General features: G+C 43.4%; 1 protein-coding gene across 1 annotated transcript in view; it reads right to left on the bottom strand.

The window, feature by feature from the left end:
- The window catches only part of SKP2 (S-phase kinase associated protein 2), a gene marked incomplete at its 5' end in the record, with an annotated part of 46,935 nt that overhangs the window by 21,968 nt on the left and 9,762 nt on the right, over positions 1 to 15,205 (bottom strand). The window contains one exon of the mRNA XM_082275199.1: positions 951 to 1,216. Coding sequence (XP_082131325.1) covers positions 951 to 1,216 — 266 coding nt within the window. The remainder of the gene's footprint in view (positions 1 to 950; positions 1,217 to 15,205) is intronic.

Genomic DNA, 15,205 nt, shown 5'->3' with positions numbered 1-15,205 from the left:
CTGCACAGCGGGGGAAATCGGCGGTTCGATCCGTGTGTGAAAGGGGCCTTATTCTTGCTGGTAGTAGCAGGGAGGTAACAAAGCTGGCTGTGCTGTATGGCAGGAGTGTGAATGTCAGGACTGGCTAGACAAATGAAAATTCTTTATAGGGTAAAACAGCTCCCATCTATGCATTTCCTTTGTGAATTTATCTCTGCTTTTAAACTGAAAAAAAAAAAAAAATTGCCTGAATATTCACGATCAAATAAATGTAGGTCACATGTGTGCAAAGTCAGATGAACAGAAGGTTCTACTCACATGAAAATAGACTAGACATCGTTGTCTCTCAAAAGTATATATTCCAAGAGCAATAACATGAAAGGCCTGAAGAAGGCTTTATCAGTAAGGCAATACCCGTAAATGCCTTGAGGAAAATATCTTAATACCATTTTAAGGAGAAGTTCACTTAAATAAAAAATAATAAATGCACATTTATTTGCAGGTAAAAATATGAGCAGCATTATTTTTGGAGCCCGTGAAAGCATTGCACAAGCAATCAGCAGATCGCTGGTGCCATGCAGGTCTCCTGCAGATCTGTCAGTATCTGTGCGCCTTTACAGGTAAACAGATACACCGACAGGAAGAATCAATGAACTACCCTGGCCCTCCACATGGCTGTAGAAATTGGGCAGCGGCTGCAGCATTGGGAACACGTTCCATGTTCCACCCTAAAAACAGGTGAAACATGCAACATGTTTCTAAAGGTGAACTTATCCTTTAAAAGTCTAACACACAGACTCTCTAGTAACAGCAAGGTGTAGCCCACCACTTGAACATAGAAAAAGTGGTGAGGTGGCTTCAAAACTATCCCTTAACTGCAAGCTTTATTTTTCCGTAGACATTACCCTGAGTTTTGGTGGCTCATACATACTGCACACCTATTCATGATTACAGCACTCTACAGTTCCTACCTGGTAGAGAGCTTTTGGCTCCTCTTGGACGTCTAGCAATAACAAAGGTGTCATCTTTCTCCTTTGGCTTCTGCCGCTTCTGTGGTGGAGTAATCCTCATGATTTGGTCCAGAGGAGTATTTTCTGTATCCAGTGCATCTTTCTCCAGTGCCTCTTTCTCCATGGGTGTCACCCCCATTCCACAAAGCAGGTCTGAGCTCTTCTTGGAGTCCCATGTCCAGTTTGCGGAGTTCCTGGCAGAAGCAGGAATCTCCTTTAGATGTGTCCTGCACCAAAACATAATAAAATATTATTCATCTTTTTTTCCATACTGCTACTGCAGTGCAAGAGAAGGATCAAGGTGCTGCATAAAATAACACCACTCCTATGATTCCTGTATAATTTTAGCTCCTATTTTTAACAGAACGAATTACAAAAAGACAGAAAATATCCAGACAGATGCAACAAGATCTATTCATGTCACCAATTCAATACACAATCAGTCCTGCGCTGAAAACAAATAACATCAAAATCTAGAAAAGTATGGAACGGTCCATATCCCCTAATGTACGGCTGTAAGCAAGGGATTACCATTCATTCTAAAGGGGAATTCTAGCTTAACCCTAACTTCTCTTAGGGCTCTTTCACACGGTCCGCCTCCGTAGGCGGATCCGTGTTGCTCAGCGGGGATCGATCCGCGATCCCCGCTGAGCCGGCGGATGACAGCTCTGTCTCCGCTTGCAGAGCGGAGAGGGAGGTGTCTCAGCACCCGCTGCCCTCTATGGGGGATCGGATGAGAGCGGACCGCCTGTCCGCTCTCATCAGATCCGATCCGATTACTGAACGGATGGAAAAATAGGGTTTCCATCAGTCCAGATTTCAGCACAGGATCGGATGCGGATGGCAGCGGGTGTCAGCGGAGGTGTCTCCGCTGACATCCGCTGCCCCATAGAGCTGCATGGAGGATCCGATCAGATCCGCCTAAAAAACTGACAGGCGGATCTGATCGGATCGCCCGTGTGAAAGAGCCCTAAGAGTATAAAAGAATAACTTTTTATTTAAAAAACAAAACAAAACAAAAAAAAAAAACACAACAACAAACATGTTATACCTTACCTGCTCTGTAATGGTTTTGCACAGAGCAGTCCAATTCCTCCTCTACTCGGGTTCCCCCGTGGCGCTCCTGGCTCCTCCCCCCTTCCGCAATTGCCCCCATAGCAAGTAACTTTTTTTTGCGGGACTGCGATATTGCGTCGGACAGATTGGACCCCTAACTGACATTTTTGTGGGGACCAGTGACATTACTACAGTAATCAGTGCTATAATAATCATGGTTACTGCAATAATGACATTGGCAGGGAAGGAGTTAACACTGTGGGGGATCAAGGGGTTAAATGTAAGCCTAGGGGAGTGATTATAACTGTGGGGGGGGGGGGCGCGTGACTTCTGAAATGACCATAGAAAAATGCAATCCTATATAGAAGGATCACATGAGCTCTGTGATCATTTCAAGGAGGACGGTCGACTGTGTTTACAACAGCCGACCGTCCTCCTCTCTTAGCGGGGAACGATTGCGGGTGTCAAGCGGGCTAACTTTTCTGTTTTTTTTCCTTTATTTAATTCAATGTATTTTTTTTTTTAATTCATGAAATATTTTTGGGGAAAAAATACACTAAGTTTGCAAAACTGCTGCACAAATACCGTGAGACATAAAAAAAATTGCAACAATCACCATTTTATTCCCTAGGGTCACTGCTAAAAAATTATATATATATATATATATATATATATATATATATAGGGGGAAAGTTTCCGCGCTATTGGAGGAAATTAAGTAAATAAATGACTGCAGCCTACCTCAAAAATATAGATAACTATATTTGGTAAATGTGAGGAAAGGGGAGGTAATATGGCGCTGTCAGGCTAATAAATAGGAAAAAATAAATAAATATGTCTTAAAGTGTACTGGTGATAAGGTGAATATAAATCAAAGTGTATAAAACTTCATATGGTGAATCCTTAAAAAGTGTAAATAAGTTTGAAGAATTTGGTAAAAAAATGTGTATCTATATAATGATAAATAGATAGGAAAATTAAGATATAAGTGATAAATTATTAAAAATCAATGTGTAATCTTAAAGATATATGTATGACTATATAAAAAAATTATATAAAAAAATTATATAAAAAATTATAAAGTGGTGTTATAAATATCCTCCATATATACTTAAAGTGCTAATTAATCAGATATATATTGTGCTAGTGGGCCAAACAATAAATAGCTTTGTATAAATCTGTGCACATACAAATCATAAATAGTGTCCCAACAGTTTAAATAGCATAAATAAATAAATAAATATAAAGCGAATATATAGGAAAATTGTCCATATAAATAGCCAAATATTAAATGGTGCTGCAAATATAATTGAGTCCCAAGAAGGGTGATGAAGCAGGGATTTGACAGGATAAAATGGATTACAGGACTTCCAGACTGATGGGGGTGCTCAATACAGGAATCAGTGCTCCCCTCCTATTATTCCCGCACTCACCAGATGGTGGTACCCCCACAGGGGTAATCAGCGTTTGGGGTGACTCTCAGAGGTCCCTCCGAAGGTTGGCTAGTAATCCACTTAATCCCGACTTCGTATCTTACTCCAGGGGAAATTGATGAAAAATCCCTCCTCTTAGAGTACTCCAAAATGTTTGAGAGATATTTAATAGAAAAAACAGTGCATGTATGTCCTAGGGACCGCAACACCCTCGTGTGGCGGTAGTTCCGGGACGCGGTGCGTTCCACCGGCCGGATGTGCGTCTCAGTCAACAGGAAGCGGAACTGACGTAACCACGCTCTACGCGTTTCGTCATCAATGATGTCATCAGGAGCAGCGTCTTTTTTTTTTTTTATTGCAAAAGATAGGTGCTTTATTCGTATAAAATTACAATACTCACATTTAATAGAAAAAACAGTGCATGTATGTCCTAGGGACCGCAACACCCTCGTGTGGCGGTAGTTCCGGGACGCGGTGCGTTCCACCGGCCGGATGTGCGTCTCAGTCAACAGGAAGCGGAACTGACGTAACCACGCTGCTCCTGATGACGTCATTGATGACGAAACGCGTAGAGCGTGGTTACGTCAGTTCCGCTTCCTGTTGACTGAGACGCACATCCGGCCGGTGGAACGCGTCCCGGAACTACCGCCACACGAGGGTGTTGCGGTCCCTAGGACATACATGCACTGTTTTTTCTATTAAATATCTCTCAAACATTTTGGAGTACTCTAAGAGGAGGGATTTTTCATCAATTTCCCCTGGAGTAAGATACGAAGTCGGGATTAAGTGGATTACTAGCCAACCTTCGGAGGGACCTCTGAGAGTCACCCCAAACGCTGATTACCCCTGTTGGGGTACCACCATCTGGTGAGTGCGGGAATAATAGGAGGGGAGCACTGATTCCTGTATTGAGCACCCCCATCAGTCTGGAAGTCCTGTAATCCATTTTATCCTGTCAAATCCCTGCTTCATCACCCTTCTTGGGACTCAATTATATTTGCAGCACCATTTAATATTTGGCTATTTATATGGACAATTTTCCTATATATTCGCTTTATATTTATTTATTTATTTATGCTATTTAAACTGTTGGGACACTATTTATGATTTGTATGTGCACAGATTTATACAAAGCTATTTATTGTTTGGCCCACTAGCACAATATATATCTGATTAATTAGCACTTTAAGTATATATGGAGGATATTTATAACACCACTTTATAATTTTTTATATAATTTTTTTATATAATTTTTTTATATAGTCATACATATATCTTTAAGATTACACATTGATTTTTAATAATTTATCACTTATATCTTAATTTTCCTATCTATTTATCATTATATAGATACACATTTTTTTACCAAATTCTTCAAACTTATTTACACTTTTTAAGGATTCACCATATGAAGTTTTATACACTTTGATTTATATTCACCTTATCACCAGTACACTTTAAGACATATTTATTTATTTTTTCCTATTTATTAGCCTGACAGCGCCATATTACCTCCCCTTTCCTCACATATATATATATATGGTTTGGGGATTATAAGTAATTTTCTAGCAAAAAAATACTGCTTTAGAGCCGGTTCACACTGAGGCGATCCGACTTCGGGGGGCAACCTGTGAAGTCGCGTGCATCGCGACTTCGGCGCAACTTCACATAATGGAAGTCTATGCAAGTCGCTCCCAGGTCGCCCCAAAGTAGTACAGGACCCTTTTTCTAAGTCGGAGCAACTTGTGTTGCTCCTATTAGAACGGGTCCTGTACTACTCAATGGACCGCGACTTGTCAGGCTGACAAGTCGCCTGACAAGTCGCACTAGTCTAAATGCGACTCAAACTTTTAAACAAACAATGCCGGAAAAATCCTGGTCTGTAAGTGGTGGTTAAATACCACCAAAAGAAAGCCCTGTCTCAAAATAATGATAAAAAAAGGTTACATGGATACATTGTTGCAAGGCCGCCAACAATTGTCATTCCAAGTGTGACAACACTGAAAGCTGTCCTGGGCAGAAAGGGGGTATAAGTGGTCGGTATGCTCTGCAAATCACATGCAGTGTCTGTGCGATATGAATTCAGCCATGCAGATTGCCCAAAGTCGCACAGGACCCTTTTTTGGTCCGCACCAGAATCAGATCGCACAAGTGTTCACACCTACGCAATCCGATTCCTGTCTGAACTTATAGTTCGCACTGCGATATGAAAACTAATCTGGGGGTGGTAACTTTGTATTGACACCCCCAGCGATTCGCATATGGCAGTGTGAACTGCCTGCGAGACGGGTGCAATGCAGGAACCCGCAGTGGATTCGCAGGGTTTTTGCATTGCGCCAATGTGAACCGACACTAAAGCAGCAGCAAACCGCTGAAAAAGAAAAAAAAAACCCTGCCCGACAATAGCATAATGTGCTAGTATGCATCATATACTAGCACATTATGAAAAACTTACCTTAGAACGAAGCCCCCGCCGTGACGCCCAGTCCCCGCTGAGGGAGCCGATGTGTACCCTGGGCGTTTCTGGGTTCGTAGGCTACGGTGCTGTGAGTGGTCAGAGCTGCGTTGTTGTCACTCCCATGCACGCATGCGAAAGCCCTCCGTTCCAGCGCGATACACCGGATCTTCAGAGCGCATGAGCCACTGATGTCAGGGTAAAAATCTTCTAAACCGTGCAGGTATAGGAGATATTCATTTTACCTACAGGTAAGCCTTATTATTGGGTAACCTGCAGGTAAAACTCACCAAGCGGGGGGTATACAAGCACTTTGAGTCCCGGGCCACACTTGTACGCTGCGGGAAGGCTGCGAATTCGCAGCCTGTTCCCGCATCACAAACGCACATCTGGCAGTTCACACTGCCATATGAGATACGCAGGGGGTGTCAATTAAATGTTAACGACACCCCCAGTTTGATTGCATATCGCAGTGTGATCTGACAGTTCGCACAGAATAGGATCGCACAAGTGTGAACCACTGTGCGATCCGATCCTGATGTAGCTGGAAAAAGAGTCCATACAAAGTGTATGGCTGAATTCGCATCCGCACATGGGATCGCATGTAATGAAGGAGCAGTGCGCTCCGAATTACATGCGATCGCCGCACTCGCAAGAGTGTGAACCGGCCCTAATGAGAGAATAAATGGTCAGACATCTACCTCGGGGTCATGTGTTTGTACACAGGCGTGCGTTTAGGTCCCACTCACACTAGGCATAGAAGGAATCCGTGTTGCCGCTTTACATTTATGTTTTTCACGTGAACGGGCTGCCAGTTACAGGTACATACATATTCCCATCGCACACCTTCCTGCTAAATAGACACGTGTGTGTGTGTGTGTGTGTGTATATATATATATATATATATATATATATATATATAGTGGGTGCTGAAGCAATCACCAGCTGGACATTGGATCTATCCCAGGTACATACATATTCCCATCGCACACCATGCATCTTGCAAAAGCAGTCCAAAAGCTTTTTATTGCAGAAAAGATGACATCAGAAAGAGTGCAACGTTTCAGAGTCACACAGGACCCCTTCCTCAGGTTGTGTGATCCCATTCCATGACTAAGGGGTCCTGTGTGACTCTGAAACGTTGCACTCTTTCTGATGTCATCTTTTCTGCAATAAAAAGCTTTTGGAGTGCTTTTGCAAGATGCATGGTGTGCGATGGGAATATGTATGTACCTGGGATAGATCCAATGTCCACCTGGTGATTGCTTCAGCACCCACTATATATATATATACACACACACACACACACACACACACACACACACGTGTCTATATACCAGGAAGGTGTGCGATGGGAATATGTATGTACCTGAAATAGATCCCATGTCCACCTGGTGATTGCTTCAGCACCCACTATATATATATACAGCAAACAGCTGCAGGGGCTGTGTTTGCTGTTGTGTAGCTGCACGTACAGGAAGGACCGGGGACAAGGGATCGTCACTGGAACATGTCCCTGCTGCTGTCCCAGGCTGTCCCCAGCAGCACGTCAGGCAGTATGGAGTCCCAGAATTGATCTGATTGAGACGGTTCAAGTGCCGGCGCTCCTGGTTAATTCCTGAGGAGATCGTTTCTAAGCCTGTGATAGGCTGATGGTACAGGCGCTTGTTGACCAGATTTCTGGTGAGTGTTTCTGATTTGGGGGAGCACATTGGTGAGGTGGAGGGTCCGGTGTATTCACCAACATACTCACGACCTTGGATTGTCAGGAGAGAATATTCTGGGCACACTGCATGATCATATGAGCACATGGACTTTATCCCAGTGGACTGCATTTATATATATATATATGTATTTTATGCTCTTAGCGCTGCTAGTGTGTTGTAGTATATCTTGTTTGTGATATTATTATATATGCACCTTTATTGTATGTCATTTCATTTATAGCAGCAGCTTTGTTAGATATATTGTTTGTATCAAACTTTCATATATCTTTTTTACAATAGATTTTAAGGTACTTGTATTTTAGCGCCGGTTGAGCAGGTGTTTATAGTCCCTCGTAGTGCCCCGCCTACTTGCTCCTTTTTTTGGATATATATATATATATATATATATATATATATACACACACACACACGTCTATTTAGCAGGAAGGTGTGCGATGGGAATATGTATGTACCTGGAATAGATCCAGTGTCCAGCAGGTGATCGCTTCACCACTATATATATATATATATATATATATATATATTAGGGCTGAATGATATTCGATGTAACATTGAATATCGTGCTGCGGGCGTGGGCGATAGTCACATCGCCGGATCATGCGATATTGGGGACTCACAGTGAAGGTAGAAGAATACAACCCGACATCCGTCCCACATGTTAAGTCCGTCCTGCAGCTCTCCTGACTGAGCGGTGAGCAGCGCGCCGTGAGCAGCAGCGGCACAGGGAACCAATCACGCGTGCCTGCACACCTGATTGGTTCGCTGTGCCGCTACTCACGGCGTGATTGGTTCGCTGTGCTGTGGGGCGGAAGTGTATTGTGGGGACTGGGAGTGTGCTTCCGGTGCGAAGGAGCTGCCTGGTGGAGAGGACTACAACTCCCAGCGATAACCCCCACTTCCCGCGTTTCCATCTGCCCCCAGCCAGAGAGGTTCCCCCTTCCCTCCGGGAGAACCGACTTCACAGCCCGATCATGGACAAACAGAAGAGGCGGAGGAAGCGCACGTGGGCCGAGGCTGCCAAGAAGGTACCAAATACGGAGGGGAGGTCGACTGTACCATGTACACCAGGAAGAGGCGGGTATAAATATCGCAATATATATCGTTGGGGAAAAAATATTGCAATGCGATTTTTTTCCCAATATCGTGCAGCCCTAATATATATATATACACACTATTTTCTGGCGTAGAAGACTACTTTTGAACCTCAAAAAATCCCTCAAAAATGGGGGGTCATCTTATACGCCGAGTAGAATATCTCTAAGGTGACCTAAGTATAAGTATTACCAGTAGATGTAATCTCTCAAGACGCTGGCTGTATGGGAATCCTGTACCGTATGTACCCTAGCTTTGGCTACATATAGTGTACCACACTGAGCCAATCAGGGAGAGCGATGTATTCTATTATTGAAAGCAAAGCCTGCTCGGATTGGTGGAGTAACATCAGCCCGCCTCCCTGACTCTGCCAATCCAAGCAGGCTTTGCATTCAATAATAGAATACATCGCTCACTGTGATTGGCTCAGCGCGGTACACTGTATGTAGCTGAAGCTATGATACATACGGTATACCGGTACAGGATTCCTGCACAGCCAGCGCCTTGAGAGATTACATCTACTGGTAATACTTAGGGTACCTTGGAGATATTATGAGAGATTACAAGTATTACAGTACTTGGGGTACCTTGGAGATCTATGAGAAATCTGATGTTTTTCAATGGTGTTGCTTTGCTTCGGAAGGGGGGGGGGGGTAGTCTTATACAGCGAGTATAGCCCAAAACCTTTGTTTTAACTTGGAAATTAGGGGGGTCGTCTTATACGCAGGAAAATACGATATATATATATATATATATATATATATATATATATATATATATATATATATGTGTGTGTGTATATACCAGGAAGGTGTGCGATGGGAATATGAAGTTCATCGGGCTGCCAATTACACTTTGTTTGTTGCACATCTTCCAGAACCCCCCTGGGTGGGCGGGGCCTCCCACATGTAGCGGAGTACATTCACCTACAGCCATCGGTGGACCCCGGATGAGGGAAGACGCCCCCATATTGTACGGCTCTGGGTACCGATGTGAATGAGGCCCTATGGGGAGATGGCAGCCTATGGAGATCACATAGAAGGAGGTGACCACAGGTAGAAATAGAGGGAAACAGATCAATGATTGTAGGTGGGGGGAGGGGAGGCCTATAACCGAGACCTGACTGGTATCCCCCCCCTCTTTACACAGAGTTCAACTCCTGTACCGCACCTCCGGAGCCCTCTCTCCTCACACTGGTAGTCATAGAAAGGAGCCACCCTCCAATACCACACCCGTCTATACAAGCCGTGCCCGGTGATATTACCTGCTACTCATCGTCCGCCCGCCCGATCTCCTTCCCTTTACAAACTTCCCGCGTCCCTCTACACACACACGTACGGGCGCGCCGACGTCACGCACAAATCCCCGCGCATGCGCCCTCCCCTCTGTAAACTCTGCGGCGTGGCTGTGTAATCAGCGCTTTACCACGTCTGCCCGGTAGAGGCCGCTGCAGGAACACTGATGTCCCAATGTCCTAGGCGGGGGTAGAGGGTAGTGACTACTCTATTGCCAGGCTGGATGGTTTTAAAACTTTTGTCGCTTTTCTTAAAAAAAAACAACAACATGTATAACATATCAGTACTAAAACTATAAGAAAATATAAATTATATTGCAGCTTATCAATCAGAGGTGCACCGAATGGAAATTTTGGCGTCAAAGCTGAAAATGCAGGATGCACTGGGCCGAAACCCAAAATGGCAGTTTTTAAATGTATATATTTATATATATATCTTATTATATTCGACCTTTTAACCACTTTTAGTCCGCGCTATCACCAAAAGACGGCGACAGTGCGGGCTTCCAGTGCCAGGAGGGCGTCAATAGATTTCCTCCCGTGATCACGCTGCTTGCATGCCCCCTGCGGCGCGCGGCCAGCACACTCTGTGATCGTCAAGTCCTGGTCAGGGTAAAGGCCAATGACAGCTGATCACAGAAGTAAACAGAAGTCGGTTATCGGCTTTTTTTTCCCTTTACGATCAGCGTGAGGAGAATAGAAGAAAGCCGGTAACCAACTCCTGTTACACGCACATCGGTCCTAACCTGTGCCCGCCAGTACTGCTGATCAGTGCCACCTATCAGTGCTCACCAGTGCTGCCAATTAGTGTCCACCAGTGCCACTTATCAGTGCCCACCAGTGCTGCCAACCAGTGCCCAATCATCAGTTTCACCAATCAGTGCTGCCTGTCAGTGCCGCCTACCAGTGCCTATCAGTGCCCCTTTCAGTGCTGCCTATCAGAGCCCATCAGTGCCACCTATCAGTGTAGCCTCATCAGTGCCCACCAGTGCCGCCTAATCAGTGGCCATTAGTGCAGCTTCATCAGTGCCACCTATCAGTGCCCATCAGTGCAGCTTCAGCAGTGGCACCTATCAGTCCCCATCAGTGCCCATCTATGCCACCTATCAGTGCCCATAAGTGCTATCTAATAGTGCTTATCAGTGCGACCTTTCAGTGACCTTCAGTGCTGCTAAACAATGTCCATCAGTGCCGCCTATCAGAGACCATCAGTGCAGCTTCATCAGTGCCTATCAGTGCCGCCCCATCAGTGCTCACCAGTGGCGCCAATCAGTGCCCACCAGTGCCCATCAGTTCCACCTATCAGTGCCCCTTTCAGTGCCACCTATCAGAGCCCATCAGTGCCACCTATCAGTGCAACCTCATCTGTGCCTTATCATCATTGCCCACCAGTTCCACCTGATCAGTGCCCACCAGTGCCGCCTCATCAGTGACCATCAGTGCAGCTTGGTTTGATTTGAGGACACAAGCAGGGTTAACAATCCTGGCATTCCAGGAATGTAAATGTTTTTTTTTTTTAAACCAGTAAAAGAGTTTAGTTCCACTTTATGATTTACTGCTGTTCAGGGGCTCTGGGCTTTAGCAACATGGCAGCCTCCAGCAAGAAGAAGCAGGGACAATGCTGGAGGCAATTTACAGAACACAATAATGTTGGAAGCATTATTATTAATGTGGAATATACGTATGTTCCTTGCTAAAGAATATTCTTTTTATCAAGTTGTTGTTATTGGTAATGTTCTGCTTTAATTTACATGCTTACAAATGCGCATACACGGGTCTATAGGTGTAAGTGCATAAAGCACATGTTCTTACATGCAGATTTTTGGATTCTGTGTTACGGATCTGAATACAGTGCATGTTTATGCATCTGTGTCAAACTCTTTACTGAAAACAATGCAGCCGTGTTCGGATGCGTAATTAAAAAACATTTGTATTTACGTTTTTTTATGGCCATATGAATAAAGCCTAATGGGTCTCACCGCTGCAACTTGTCATGTGATCTGACAGTTCCAAATCACATGACAAGTCGCACCCTATTGTCGGGAATGGAACCATATATATTGCCGTGACTCATGACGCAGCCATTATGAAAAAGGTCCTTGCACTACTTTTTACCAATTTCATTGCGACTTGCATAGATTTCTTTTAAATGAAGTCGCAATCCGCAATGAAATCAGCAGTGTAAATCACAACTGATGTGCAGCTTTGAAATCGCAACTGAAGAAGCTGTAAACAGGGGCTTAGAGTGACCCCACTCTGAATGAGGAGGCACAGCAGACAACAGTACTGTCAGTCTGGGGGGAGGGTAGTGTTAAATGGACAAGCAAACTTAAATACACACAAAATATATAGCCAAACTCCAGCTCACGCTACTCAGTTTTTTACCTTTTGGGATAAAGATTTTACATGAATAAATAAAAGTTGATCATTGTAAGCACCCCTGTCTGTGGTATAATGGTTTTTCACACCCCTGAAGACTGATACATCTGGAAGAGAGCTTGTTACTTTGTAAAACAACAGACTTACTGGCTGGCTCACCAGATGAAAATAGAAGAAAGAAAAAGGAAACAAATGCAGAATCACACCTAAGAATTGGTAAACTGCAATCTGATAAATGTTTGCTTTGGGTTTAATACTGATTTAACCTCCCTGGCGGTATGATTATGTCAGGCAGGGGCGTAACTACAGGGGTTGCAGGGGTTGCAATCGCTACCGGGCCCCATGCTCCAGGGGGCCCGGTAGCAAACCAGTGGGTGAACTTCTAGGATCTCAAAGGTCACACTTGCGACCGGGCCCTGGCATTTCACCACTGTGGGGAGGCCCCAAGATTGCAGGAAGGGGGCCCACTGCAGAACTTGTGAAAGGATCCTGCTGCGGGACCGTAATAAAAGGCCATGCAATGAGAGTAAAGAGCCCCAAGATTAGTGGGAAGAGCCCCGGGCTTGAAGGGAAGGGCCCCGGCCAGGGGTCTGGGGGGCCCTTCATGGTTTCTTGCATCGGGGCCCTGAAGGTTCTAGTTACGCCTCTGATGTCAGGAATTATGTACCAAAAGCGGTACAATTTTTTGCATGGAAATTTGGCGTTATGTATTATAGGCCTACAATTCTTAGTAATTACTGACTTAAACCTGACCAAAACAAGAGTCTAGTAGACATCCAAGATGTGATAAATTTGAAACACAAACGCATGAATTATAATCTAATAAATAATATAATTTTATTATATAATATAATATATATATATATATATATATATTATATATATATATATATATATATATATATATATATATATATATTATATAATAAAATTATATTATTGATTAGATTATAAATCATGCATTATATATTATATATATATATATATATATATGTATATATATATATGTGTGTGTATGTATATATATATATATATATATATATATATATATATATATATAATATAAATGTTATGTGTTTGTGTTTTGTGCAACGTTTGAATTTCCCTCCCACTTCCGCTCCCATGCAGCATTGCTGCTGCAGGGAACGGAACCAGGAAGTCATCAGACCGACGGACGAGCGGCGGGGATCTCGGCTGGCGATCACAGCAATGAGAGATCATCGCTGGATCGCCAGGAGAAGGTAAGGGACACCACTGCACGCTCTGCACATCTACCCCGAGCGTGACTCGGGGATACCGATAGTAGCATAAAAAATCCACCCCGAGTCACGCTCGGGGATACCGCTAAGGGGGTTAATTAACCACTTGCCGACCAGCCACTGAAAATATATGGCGGCAGGTTGGCAGGTTTTCGCGAATCACCGTACCTGTACGGCGCTTAGCAGAAGTGATCCTGGGGGCACGCGCGCCCGCCCATTCGCCGGCGTGGAAGCTGATTTGTAGGGCCGGCGGCCGCGATTTGCACCGGGCACCCGCGATTGCTGCCCGTGGATACAGAACGTTGTTCTGTCCGCAATCAACACAGAGCTCCTGTGTTCCTCCTATTTAGGAACACAGGTCCCTGTGTTGATTCCATAAACCCATCCCCCTCACAATTAGAAAACACCCCCTAGGTATACATTTAACCCTTTGATCGCCCCTGGTGTTAACCCCTTCCCTGCCAGTGTCATTAGTACAGTAACAGTGCATATTTTTAGCACCGATTACTGTATTAATGTCACTGGTCCCCCCAAAAGTGTCAAAAATGTCAGTTAGGGGTCCAATCTGTCCGCCACAATGTCGCAGTCCCACTAAAAATCGCTGATCGCCGCCATTACTAGTGAAAGAATAAATAAAAATGACATAAATCTTTCCCCTAGTTTGTAGACGCGATAACTTTTGCGCAAACCAATCAAAATATGCTTATTAGGATTTTTTTTTACCAAAAATATGTAGATGAATACAAATTGGCCTAAAATGATGAAATAATTTAATTTTGTTAACTTTTTTTTATTGGGAATGTTATATATAGCATAAGGTGAAAAATATTGTTTTTTTTTCAGAATTGTTGCTCTTTTTTTTGTTTATAGCACAAAAAATAAAAAACGCACAGGTGATCAAATACCACCAAAAGAAATCTCTATTTATGGGAAAAAAATGATATTAATTTTATTTGGGTACAGCATCGCACGAACGCGCAATTGTCAGTTAAATTAACGCAGTGCCAAATTGCAAAAAATGGCCTGGTCATTAAGGGGCACACTTGTATAAAGTACTCGAAACCCATACTTGAGTAGAAGTAGAAGTGCTCGTTCAAAAAGTGACTTGAGTAGAAGTGGAAGTGCTCGATCAAAAAGTGACTTGAGTAGAAGTACTAAAGTATTCAACATTTTTTGTACTTAAGTATTGCAAGTAGTTTTATTTAAAATTTTGCTACTCAAGTACTGAAAGTAAAAGTACCAGTACTGTGTTATGTCGTTATTATAGAAAGAAGTCAAAAGTTTGAACATCATATTGTTTTTTATTATTTCAAATGATTAACCTAAAGGACAATCACAATTCCTTCGGCTGTAACTTTTTGTAAACAAAAACAGATAAAGTATGTCCCTCTCTTCCCCTTTTAAAGCATCCCTCCTTCTCTTCCCTGCATGCTTTTTTTCTCCACAGCTTATTGGTGCGCAAAATCATATATAAACCAATGTGATATACAACAATATATTCCAATAATGAAATAAAGGAAG

This window comes from Pelophylax lessonae (assembly GCF_965119305.1).
Source record: "Pelophylax lessonae genome assembly, chromosome: 1".
Lineage (NCBI taxonomy): Eukaryota > Metazoa > Chordata > Amphibia > Anura > Ranidae > Pelophylax > Pelophylax lessonae.
This window is presented reverse-complemented; position numbering and strand designations above follow the sequence as displayed.